General features: G+C 32.3%; 2 protein-coding genes across 2 annotated transcripts; one reads left to right on the plus strand and one right to left on the minus strand.

The window, feature by feature from the left end:
• The first annotated feature begins 7510 nt into the window (after positions 1 to 7510).
• LOC142639754 (putative B3 domain-containing protein At1g78640) lies at positions 7511 to 7933 on the plus strand. Its single transcript, XM_075813893.1, has one exon. The coding sequence runs from the start codon at positions 7511 to 7513 to the stop codon at positions 7931 to 7933; it is 423 nt and encodes a 140-aa protein (XP_075670008.1).
• A 1320-nt stretch (positions 7934 to 9253) lies between these two features.
• Positions 9254 to 10274, minus strand: LOC142638401 (uncharacterized). Its single transcript, XM_075812436.1, has 2 exons — positions 9933 to 10274; positions 9254 to 9849 (listed from the first exon to the last, which is right to left on the minus strand). Exons 1-2 carry the CDS (start codon positions 10212 to 10214, stop codon positions 9274 to 9276), a joined length of 858 nt encoding a protein of 285 aa, XP_075668551.1. The 5' UTR covers positions 10215 to 10274; the 3' UTR covers positions 9254 to 9273.
• Positions 10275 to 13468: the final 3194 nt, after the last annotated feature.

The following is a 13468-nucleotide window of genomic DNA, read 5'->3' on the forward strand; positions in this document are numbered from 1 at the left end:
GCATGACATGAATGATATGTTGAACAAAATTAAATCACATGAATCTATTTTATGAATATGCCCTCTTCTTTCTAAAAAAAATTCAGATTTGTTTTTGTGATTAAAAAAAAATGATTTTAGAACAGTCAGATCTATTTTTGAAAACTTAAAAAAAAAATGGATTTTAATTTGTAAAAATCCAGATCTGTTTTGTAAAGACTTAAAAGAATCAGATCTGTTTTTTGAGAGCTAAAAAAAATGTTTTTTTATTTTGTAAAAATCCAAATTTGTTTTGTAATGATAAAAAAAATCAGATTTGTATGTTTAAAAAATCAGATCTGTTTTTATATGTTCAAGAAAATATGAAAAAGAATTCTTAAGAAGAGAATTCATTTATGAAATAAATTCTGCTACTATATAAAATAAACAAACACAACAAATAAAACCATTCATGGTCCTTTTTTATTTCCAAAATCTATTATGTAAAAAAAAACAGATCTGCATCTAATGAAGATACAGATCCATTTTAATTTTAAGAAAAATTCAAATCTACATCTAATGAAGATGTAGATCTATTTTAATTTTAGGAAAGATTCAAATCTACACCTAATGAAGATGTAGATCCATTTTTATATTGAGAAAAAGAATTAATAACATGCAGATTTTTAAAACTAAGATAGTGATCACAACAGTAATAAAAGAAATCAAGAACATGTTTTAACAAAATAAATCAACAACTTATGATATGAATACTTTAAAACAACTAAACTAAAAATATAAACAAACACACATCATCACAATAAGAGAAGTATAAAGAAAAGAAAAGGGTAATCAGAAAACAACCTCTTGCATGGAGCGCTCTTCTTCTTGAGAGGATATTTTAGGGTTCATAGAAATTTATGCAATTATCTTTGAAACCTAAAAACCATAGCTTTAAGAGAGAGAATATTAGAAAGGGGAGTCAAAAATATGAGTAATTTGAGAGTGTAAAAACGTGTCTCCCTTGAAAGCATAAAAGAGTGTCATAAATTCTAAGACTGAGTTCCTATTTATAGAGGCTGAGATGCTTAAAATGCGAAATTGAGTCGCATCCTTTTGCAAAAAGGTTGAAATTGATATGCATTATCGTCACCTGAAGGAAGTTGGGCCAAAGCCCAAAAGAGTGCCATTCAGCACTTTGAAAGTGCCATTCAGTACTCTAAAAGTGCCGAATAGCTCTCTTGAGTGCTGATCACACTTTTGTGTTTGGGTGCCTTTTGGACTCCCTTTTTATGGTTTTCCTGCGTCGAGCCATGCACTTAGACATATTTCCAATCCAGATTCCAATTTTTTAAACTCTTTTTTGGATAATTCCGGTCTTTTCAGCAACAATTATCTTCTAGGTAAATACTCTAAAATAAACCTTGATAAAGTTCAGATTATCCACAATTTTATTATTATTCAATTATCCATTTTATTCCTATGCAAGCAATCCTATTTTAAATGGTAATTGTCAACCAATCACAAAATTATTTAATTAATTTTAATTGTTTAGCCAATAAGAATTAATTTAAATTAATCATGCGTGGTTGACTATTCTTGGACACAATGTATGTTGACCGTGCAAACTTGATCGTGTGATATCTTTCAATCCAACAGTCCAATTTTGAAACCGAACATACTGCCATGACCGTTAGAATCTCAAGATCAATTTTATGATATGAAATGAATGAATTAATGCATGTAATGGGTACATGGATGGTCACTCCAGTCATCTGAAGGAAAAAATTCTGGTTTTGCATCTCATGCAAAACCCATAGCAGAAGCGACGAACAAGGATCTATTTCATTCATGATTGATAACGTGTACAATGTAAATTTCAGAATTTACGCCCAAGATGTGTGGTCTCTCAATCAGTTTTTCAAAGGGAGAATGAAAGTGTGTCTAACACTCTCTCACACACCGTTTCTTTTTCTTTTCTTATTTCTTCTTCTAAAAATTATGTATGTTTCTCCCTTTATAACTAACTGATTATCTAATTGGGTTGGCCTATTGGGCCTTTCCAATTGGGCTTTAGTGTGTGGCTTGGAGTGGGACCAAAAGGGACCAATAAGACACTAGCTCCAATGGGCCTTGGGCTTTTCCGTCAACTCTTGACAAGTCCAAAGTTACCATTAATTATATTTAATACCACTATATAAATATAATTGCACTCTAGGCCTTATTAATAAATTATATCCCAAGACTTTATTATACACGTAACCCCTTCATAAAATATTCGTAGTAACACAAAGTCATAAATGTAGACTGCCACTTTGTAAATTACTACATCTTATCCTTGAGTACCCGGTTTAATTCTTTAAAGTTATTCATTATATATTTATGAAATCCAATTTCATAAATATATACTTTAGTAATTTCTTACTAAAGTGGTTAGGCCTAACTCTCTGAATAACTGAAACCATTAAACTTATCTCAAGGGAATATTTTATATCTCCATCAAGAGACTATGAATTCCATCTTGAGAATATATGTTCCATCAACACTAAATGTGACTGCCCAACATACTGAGGTTTTGACCGTTATTTCAGATCTCACTCCTGATATATCAAAGCAACCTACACTTCATGATCAGGTCCATTATTCTCTCAGGATTAAGAGTTCATGCAAATAGAAGTCGTGAGATTTATTATTCATTTGACAGTCATTAGGAGAATAATAAATCTCACAGCGGTCCTGTTCAATATGTTTTAACTCTTAAAACATATCAACATATCAACTAGAAGTTTCCACTTCCATGATCAAGACAAATCATCGTAGTTGACACGTTATAGTCTTCGCAGATGAAATGCCCAATTTCATCACCGACTACGAACTATTAATTCTGAGTTTACAAAGAACTTGTGATTTACATCTTCTGTGACTTTTCACATAAATCACATACAATGCATCTCATGGACTATATGATAATGTCTCATATTCATGTTACCATTATTTTAGATAATAATAAAACAACTTTATCAAACACAATATTAAGTCATACATCATGTCATACATAATGTCATACATAATATCATACATAGCATCATACAATAGGATTTAAGGGCACTAATCCTAACATCATCTTCCTTGATTAAATCATGGGTGCAAAATCAAGTGTCTACACTAACAGCTTCAGATTCTGAATTATGATATCTAGGGCCTCACCCTTCATTCTCGTAAAACTCAAAACGCTCTTGGAGTTGCTGAAGTTGTCTCCTTAAATCATCCATTTTAAAATCTCGATGATCCCTTTCAAGTATCTCACCATTGTTTCCATGTTGACAATGTCAAGCCATTAAACCAAAGCTCTGATACCAACTAATACTATATTCATAAGGGGAAACCCAAACTTAACTGATATAGTAAAGGGAAATAGGCTAGATGAATATATTTTATATTTTCTGGTATTATGGGATAAGAAAAATACTCAATAATTTAAAGGATAGATAAGCTCACCACCAAAATAAACCCAAAGGGATATAGATAACACCATCCAAAGGAATTTAGCTAAGGATACAGAACTAGTTTGGCTCACCACTCAATGGGACATAGATTAACACCACCTAAGAGATACATAAACTAAGACTCGCCACCCAAGGGATAAGAGTTGATTTAAAAGAAATCCATCTTCTGAAGACACAAGGTTTTTAATTATGCAAATACACTCTGATTTTTATTTAATTTAGTCAAAGTCTTAAATAGATTTTGGAATGCCCCCCCCCCCCCCAGCATAGGATGACGAAAATAACAATAAATACATTCACTTACCCTGACCAAAGTAAAATATGACTCTTAGGAACTTAGAAACACAATAAAGTACTTGTCTACCTAGGAGAAATAAAACATAGAGTTTAATTCATCCTAGGAGACACTAAATAAAGACTATTTTACTTAATAAATAATAAGAAAAAATTTTAAAATAAATTGGCTGTTATATTGACCTTCAAGGAAAACTTTTAGGCCGGACTGACATAAGATTGGGCTTGCTGAATCTTGGGTTACTCTGGTGTCAAAATTGGATAACATGACATTAAGAAAAATTAGGTTAAATATGACATTTCTATGATTCCAATGAATATATACATACATACATATATATATATATATATATATATATATATATATAATTTTTGCATTTAAGTGAAATTCTTTACACTGAAAATGAGGGGAAAAAATGCGGTATCGACAAATTTTATATGGTGAAAGTGGATGAGAGTGAGAAGTAGAGTCAGTTGACGGTTTTGGATACAAAATAGAAACAATCAAAGGAGAGCAAAAAAAAAAGCAAGCGAGAGAGAGGTATCTTCGAGCTCTCAAGTTGTATTTCTTAGTGCTCATTTTCTTTTGAGTTAACAATGAATATATATTAGAGATATTTTCTCTTTTTGTATATGGAGGAATCCATTTTACAGGGAACTTTTTGTTTTTCCTTACAAAGTTGATTTGGTTTATTCTATTTTTCTTTGAGCAATACTAATTTGGGAATTTGTTATAGTTTTTTTGGTGTTTGGATTTGAATGAGCTTTTTATACCCGAAAAAAAATGGAGTTATTAGCCCAAAGAATGAGTGAATGCTATTATTTTTGAGTTCTTTGAATTAATTGATTTTTTTATTGGGTTTTCCATAATAAATTTTAAGATTCAAGGGAGACCAAAGTGAATTCTACCAATAATTTTTTTTTCCTTAATATTCTTTGGGGGGGGGGGGGGGGAGTTGATTTACATGTTATATACTATTACATGAAGTTTATCAATTTGGTAGTGCTATAAAGGAAATTTTCAAAAAGCCAAGGGTGCCATGGCCCCCAACCCCCTCTAGCTCCGCCACTGTCGTTTGGTTCAGCTTTTTGGGCCCAAATCAACTGTTACAAAAACATGATTTCATTGTATGGTAAACTTTTATCATCATGCTTTTTGTTCCCCTAAACATAAAATTACAATATGTGCTTTCGTATAGCACCCGCTAAGCTGAAATTACAAAACTCAAGAAACACAATAACTTGACAACTGATGCCTTTTATCACTCAAATACCCTCTGCTTCTCATGAACTCTCTAACCACAAAATACACACATAAAAAATCATACAAAGAGAACAAATTTGCAATGATCTTGGTCATCTAAGGGTTTAGGGATTACAAAGAAAGAGAGAGAGAGATATTGGAATTGGTTTTCGGGTTATAAAAAGAATTTGGAAATGGTTTTGGGGTTATGGGGTTCAGAGAGAGTGTGATGGTTTTGGTTATGTTTTTTGGTAAAATGGGTGGACGAAAAGAAAAAGGAAAAGGAAAAAAGAAAGGAGGGTTGGGTGGGATACGTATCTCATGTAATTAAGGGAATGCAAAAAAATAAAAATTAAAGTTGTGTTAAGGCACAACAAATTTTCACAACATCTTAACAACTCGCAATAATTTTTCCCTTATACACACTTTGTCCTTTATGGTAATTTACACCTTCGAGATAAACAGGACAATATTTGGCAAGCAAAAGTGTGTAGCTATGTTGTAGCGCTAGACAAGAATTCAAGATCAATGTTCAATACCAAATCCATCGAGTTTAGGGATTTTAGCTTAGTTGACATTTTTTTTAGGTTACATGGTAGAAATTTTACATAAGAAATAATAGGGGTAATTACATTTATCTCCCTTGCGATTTGAACAAATGACACTCCATCCCAAACTTGAAGGGAAAACACACTTCCCCCTTTGACATCCAATTGATCAAACTTTGTTAAATTAATATTAAAAATGTTGTGTACTAACCTACCATTTGCTTAAGGGTAGGTTTCCAAACTTATCTTATTCATAATTAAAGTTCACTGTTTTAAATTTTTAATTAGAGTGTATTTTAAAATATTAAGTGAATGCTTCTTTCTTTCTTTTTTTAACAGGTTATGGAGAGATTTGTTGTTGCAAGTGTTTTGGTGCTTGATAAATTTTTCATTTTTATTCTAAATTTATCAGTTATTTTTTGTTAACCATGATTAAACTTTTGTAAAGAGTCGCTTATAAAAATTTAGAATATTTTATTACTAATTTTAACAAAATGGGAGAAGTGTTAATTTCTTCAAATCTCAAGGAATTGGGTGTTTTTTCCTTCAAGTTTGGGGTGGATTATCATTCTCCCAAACCTCGAGGAAAGAGTGTAATTACCCCCAAATAATATAATATTACCATTTATTTCACATTAACTTTTCATCCTTCACTTATCAACAACAATTATTTTCACAATAATAAAAGTTTAGTAACAAAATAGACACATTTAAAACTTTAGGAACCATTTTGACACATTAACAGACGTTACAAACCAAATGATAATTAAACCTAGAATTGAAATTAATTACATGAGTTGGCTCAATAACCTTCCTTTGGTAATCACAGTTTCCATTCAAAAAATAAATAAATAGCCAATAACTTTTGTAATGTATAGTAAGACCATAAAAATTGGTGTAAATGATATAATTGGAAATTATGTGTCCACAATAAGTCATCCAATTTTCATGTTTGGTTACCAAAAGTCATACTTGAGTCCACCTAGCAACACAACAAAAATTTAAAATAATTTCAAAATATTCCAAAAATAGCCCACCACTTTACCAAAAATAGCCCACCACTTTACACATGGGTTATCAAAAAACTTTGAGTTCCAGATTGTGGTGTCCCATGGGTAAGGTGATAGGTTGATTTAGGAATGTTGTGAGATTATTGTTAGTCTTTGTTGTGTCCAACTATCCATAGCTTTAATGTTGCAGCTTGTTACTTATTAGCATTTACTGCTCTCTCCTTACAAAGAGAACCATGGTTTGAATACCCTCTTACCTATTGTTTTTATTAGAGAGTTTCAACATATAACGTCCGCTCTTGATGATAGTTTTTTATCATCAGATTAAAACATCAATCGGTTTTTAGTGTAAGAGAGAATTGAACCTCAGATCTCTTATTCAACCATCAGCAATTTTATCAGTTAAATTAACTGGAACCCTAGATCTCTTACCTATTGTTGTATCCCAAAAACTAAAAACCAAACTAGAAAAAAAAAATTAAATAAATAAATAAACCCTTAATGCTTTGTTCTACAAAAATAAAGTTTAGTAAGCAATAAGCAATCGGTTGCTATGAATATTTCAAATTGAATTAAATTCAAATAAATGGCTAATCAATTTTTACTTGCTTAATTGACAGTGAACTCTAATATTTAATGACACATTAATGAAGATCTAAATGTTCATTATGTTGCAACTTTCTTTCTAAAGCTGCTTTGTATTACAAAATTTTCAGGGGATATATTGCATGCACTCCTTGAACTTATAGTAGGCTAATAAACCTCTAGGAGTACAGATTTTTTCACATCTACATGAAGACTAAACATTTACAAATATTCTCTTTAAAGAGAAATAAAGCAAACACACTATTGTTCTAAGTTCTAACCATATTTAACGCAATATATGTTTCCCAACTTACATGCACAAGTAGAAATTAGTATAGCTTCACACACAATGCTTCTTCCATGGAAATGAGTGAAGGCGAACTCAAAGACAGAAACTCTGAAGGTACTTTGAGGACACAGCATCAAATGGATCTGAACCAATGGAAAATCAACAGAGTACTTGTGAAGCCTGATGTGGCTCTTGACCGTATGTTCAAATTCACAAGAGCTGAAGTAGAACACATTTTTCAGAACCTAGATGCCGAAAAGGTTCAGAAAGCGAAGGGAGGACAGGATGTGCGTGTGAAGATGGTGGATTTTGATACAGGAACTGAGCATGAATTATTGTTGCGCAAGGTCAGGCATGGTGATGTTTATGGGTTCAAACTTGGTTGGCTGACACATTTTGTAGTTAGGATGCGGCTCAAAGTTGGGGAAGGGATTGGGATGTTTGTTGATCAAAATTCTTCAAAATTCTACTTCAGTACATTGTCTAGAGCAGAAAGATAAAGAGCACACCATCTTTGGTATCAAAAATTGGCATGTCTAAAATCTAAATGCCATAGCATTTTAAGTCTACAAGGTAGTCATTATTTCTAGGTGCTAACTTTCTTCTAAATTCTGCTTTTTGTGAGAATAAATTGTGAATGTGAGGAATCCAGATATTGAAATGTTGGATTCCACGAAATTTGCCTCCTTACGATCTGACTTCTGTGTATATTTGTAACAACGGGGTCAAGTGCAATCCAGAAATTCAACAATTGAATTCTTTTTTTTCTCCTTCTAAAATGAATTTGGGTATGGAACATCTGGATTCTACTTTTTTTTTTCTCCTCCAAAGTGCAATCCAGAGATATTGAATATTCAGATTCCACTTCGCACACTTATGTACATAATCCGGTTCTTTTTTTTTTTTTTGGAAATTACAGCAAACCCACTTGTGATTAGACCCGTTTTCACTTTCCCTACCCGTGATTCAAAACTTAAGGCTCCGTTTGGGAGTTTATAAAGGAATGGAATGAAATGATCATTAAAGGAATGGAATGGATTTAGTAGGGAAATGAATGGAATGGAATTTAAAAATCTTGTTTGGATGTTATAAACTAAAGGAATGGAATGGAAAATAAGTAACACCGTTTGGAAGTAACATTGGAAAGAATGGAATGGAATCATTTTATAATAACATTACTATTATACCCCTCATTTTAAAGAACATAAAAAATAATCAATGAGAACTTATAATTGCTTTGACATGATTAGTATTCAGTGGATGATGTGAAACTAGTTAGCCACAATTGGGTCTATGTTAGATTATTGAATTACAATATAGTTTTGTCAAGGTGAATAGATTGCATCACGCTAATCAATAATTTAACAGATGAAGATAATGGCATGAAAAATTGACAATAGCACAATTTCTTCATTCCAATTTGCAAAAAATATTTTAGGGGCTGCTAGTTTTAGATTAGATCTTTTTTGGCTGCTATACTTTACAATGGATTTGATAATTTAATACATCTCCATCTCCCAATTTCTTATACTGAGCAACATCCCTCTAAGCCCAGAGGTGATAGAACTATTAACATATCAATTTCCTGCTATAAAACTAAAATAATTCTAGTTTAAGGGAAAAAGAAAATTTTATTGTAGCTACATAACAAGTTATGTATATTTTTATGTTATAAAGCAATTCATGCATCACATAGTTATTCTCAACAAAATAAATAGTCTAAAAATGCAAACAAATATCTTTTAAAAAAAAAAAAACTCCAGTAATGAGTCTTGCCAAAACAAAAGAAAATGACATAATCCATTCCAAAACTAAGGTTGGCCATAAATCCCACACTTTTTTAATTTTTAGGCCTAGACATCAGTGTCAATAAGACACATTTGCGCTCATGATCTGGGCAACCAAAGAACATCTCCTTATATGTTTGATTTTCCATCAAAAATATGTAGGCCTCAGTCTTTGATATTGGATCTAAGTCCAATACGTCGAAAGCTGCGTGAACTTCTGCTCCATATGATTTTGAAAAGCACTTTGTCATACCCTCAGTCACCCTATCAATTGCCTTTGATACATTATCAAATGACTGGGAAATTACGTTCCCGAGTTCATCATCTTCTGCCAGTCGTCTTTTCTTGCTTTTAGAAGACATTGCATCTTGTGATGTCACTCGAGAATGTGCAACATTAATTTGAGGTGAACTTTGATCATCTTCCACTTCAAAGTTCTCCAAATAAACTTCATTTTGAGATATCAAATTATCAATCTCATCAATAGTGGTCGATGCAGCATACCTAGCACGTTTCTCCTTTGCAGTTTCAGCATGATCACCTTTTGCTCTATCTTTAGCCCAAAGTTGTGCCATCTTAGAGTAGTTGGGTATAGGTGTTGTCATCCACTTCTTGGCTGCAGGTTTGGACTGTTACACAACAAGACAAATGGTTAAACAACAGATATAATTATGTAATACAAAATTAAACTCACAAAAAAATGGTAATTTACCGCTATGAGTGGCTCCCACAATTCTGGTTCAGCTGTCCACATATTTAAAGAATCATTCCATCCAAAACCACTCAATCCATCTTTAAATATGTCATAGCATTCATGAAAATTCTTCTTCAGTGTATTTTGTCGATTTTTCACCTTATCCTTGTTAATCTCCATGTGAAATTTTTCAACCAACTCTTTCACTATGTCATCATATCCCTTAGAGGTAAAAGTTCCATTAACTCTACCACCTATGTTCACCTGATATAAAAAAGCATCCACTAAAGCATCATCCATAGCACTACTCCATTGTACTTCTTTGCTTGGATCTCCACCATTCTTCTTTGATATCTTACCCATGCTATATTTAATAGAACAAAAAACACATAAAATATTGTGTAAATATTAATATTAATTATCAAAAGATAGAGAGCAATATCAAAATGAAAAGAGAAATTTGCATAACATTTAGGTCTAAGTAATTGAAACATAGCATAGTCTTAAGCGACATGACAACAATAACACAACAGCTATCACATTTGGACATAATTTTGCCACATGGCTAATGCTATAGAATCTCTTATAATATCTCCTTGCCTAGCATCCTCATCATCTTCTCTTGGAATAGGGGCCACACGTTCATGATGAGAATGTAAAACCTCTTCATCAACTTCAGCAATAAGACTTTCATCAGGTTCGACACCCATTAAATAATTATGAAGTATGAAACATGCTAAAATGATTTCATTTTGTGTGTCAACACAATAATTAAGCTCTGTAGTACTTGCTATGATAGGAAATCTCTTTTTAAGTACACCAAATGCTCTTTCAATAGCATTGCGCAATGACGCATGTCGCAAATTAAACAATTCTTTAGCATTTTCAGGGAGATGAACAGAGTACTCTTTTAAATGATAACGCACTCCCCTATAAGGTGCAATCAGACGACTTCTATTCATGTATCCCACATCAACAAGATAATATTTACCTAATAAACAATAACAACCATTAATTATATACTACAAAATTTTTAATTATAAATAATACACCCTAATAAGTATTTGAATTAAATTTACCTTGTGGGATTTTCAAGTTATCGTTTCTAGTTAAAGCACTCTTTATTATTCTTGAATCTGAAGCAGTTCCTTCCCAACCTAGTAATACGTATGTGAATTTTAAATCAAATGAGCATGCGGCCAACACATTTTGTGTGGTGTAACCCTTCCTACCCCGATATCTTGGTGCATCCTCATTAGACACTTTGACACAAATATGTGTTCCATCAAGTGCCCCAATACAATCCTGAGATTAACATTATCTCTCAAAAATATTTACCTTAAAATATATTTGTACTAAACTATTATCAAACATAAATTATATGCATGATATATTTACCTTAAAATATGGGTTGAACCTACTACTTTGTAGTATTTCAAGTGGCACTTGGGTTCCATCAGGTTGTCGAAGGAATTGATCCTCTAACATAATTATTGATCTTAACACGTTATGAAAATGACGACTGGTGGTCTCACTGAAACGACAAAAAAAGGACATTGTACGAGTCGTCTGATTATGTGCTAGCATGTGAATAAACTTGCTAACTTGCTCTTCAACCGTGGCACGCTGTGTGTCTTGAAGATCACCATCTCTCCACAAAATGTCACACAAACCTTGAAAAGCTTGTGGACCCATTCGTATTACATCATAGCATTTTTTACTATTCCTAAGTCGAGACATTATTTCATCATGAACTTTTTGCCTTTCTATGGTTGATTGTGTAGGAATGTGGGGAACATGTTTTCTTTTTAGTCGTTGCCTTTGATGGATAAAGTAACACAAATAACGACATGCAACATGAACCAAGGCTAGTTTCCGCATAAAGTCCGAAAAAATTATGGTCTTAAGTACCTCATCATTCAAATCCATCTAAGTTTTAAAAAAAAATAGTTATGTTATCAATCCAACTTAGAAAATTATGGCACATGTTCTAAAAAAATAGTTACGTTATTAGTCTAACTAATTATGAATGTGTTACAACTAATCTAAAAATAAAATTGTTAAACTATAAACATTAATTTTGTTTGGGATTCAAAGTGTTAAATTATAACATTATCTCTCAAAGACTAATAACATATTCATAATTCTATTGCACAGTAGACTCATAACTCAAACACATTTTATTAAGATATTTGGACTTAATTTTAAATTCAAAAACTAATAATCTAATGATTTAATCTATTACACAGTAGACCCACCACAATTGAGCTCCCTCCCTTGTCCATTCACCTTCCATGCATGGACACTATGCACGTAAAAGTGCATTATTTATAAAGTGTTTTCAAGAAAACCTGTAACCAACTATACATTGATTCCTTCTATTAAAAAAAACTATATACTGATAAAGACTCAAACAGTTTCTTCACAAAAAAAAAATAATAATAATAATAAATAAATAAACCTATTGTTCAAGGTGTTTTTTTTTTTATAAACAATTGCATGGGGCATGTGGCATATCAATTGGTTGGGCCTAACATTTTGTTCTTGCCTTTAAAATTAATGAAAACACTGTGAAACATTATCCATATTAATACAAACATGGTTCCTTTTGACGAAATCATAAGATCCACCAAGGTTACAAGACTTGCTTTGATCAAAGTATCAACTATTGAGTTCAGGACATGAAAATGGGATATATAGAATGGACCCGTTAGGCCTAACAATGGGAAACATCCAAACCTGATACAGGTTAATGAAAGGAAAAAAAAAATGTTACTTTGTTCTAGCATGCCGAATACAGGGGAATGAAAGGAAAAAAACAAAAACAAAAACACTACGATCCAAATCCAGATAACATGTCAACTAATCAACTAATCAAGTAATATTGATAAGCAAATGTATTACATAGAAGTTTGATCCCTGTTCCAGCATATCGAATACAGGGGAATGTAAGGAAAAAAAAATGAAACAATGAAAGCAAAACAATTGAAAGAATTGAAAAAGTTTTTAATAGTAATTAAATCAATGAAATCAAAACTATTGAAAAACTCACAGTTGGGATTAGCAGCAGTGTGAGAACTAAGAAAGGAGCGGCAAAGAGAGAGTAAAAATATTGGTACGACTGGTTGTGATTAGTAGCAGCGTGGGAACTGAGAAAGCAGCGGCAAAGAGAGAGCAAAAACACTGGTACGGCTGGTTTAGCAAAAATATTGGTACGGCAAAGAGGTCTAAAGATTCAAGGGTATTTTAGGAATTTCAATAAAATTTTCATTAAAGCTAAATCCATTCCCTCCTATTCCTCCCAATTTGGGGGAACAAAAATTTGAGATTTTGAGGGCTTAGGAGGGAATGAGTATTCCCTCTTAACCATTCCATTCCCTCCTACATAAACTCGCAAACGAGGGAATGGACTTTCCATTCCCTCCGTTAAAACTCCCAAACAAGAGGGAGGGAAGAATATTCTAAAAATATTATTTTTATTCCATTACATTCCCTCCTCCCAAACGGACCCTAACATTTTGTCTACCTGAGGTAACTTCTGTTAGATATCTGTT

This window comes from Castanea sativa, chromosome 6 (genome assembly GCF_040712315.1).
Source record: "Castanea sativa cultivar Marrone di Chiusa Pesio chromosome 6, ASM4071231v1".
NCBI lineage: Eukaryota > Viridiplantae > Streptophyta > Magnoliopsida > Fagales > Fagaceae > Castanea > Castanea sativa.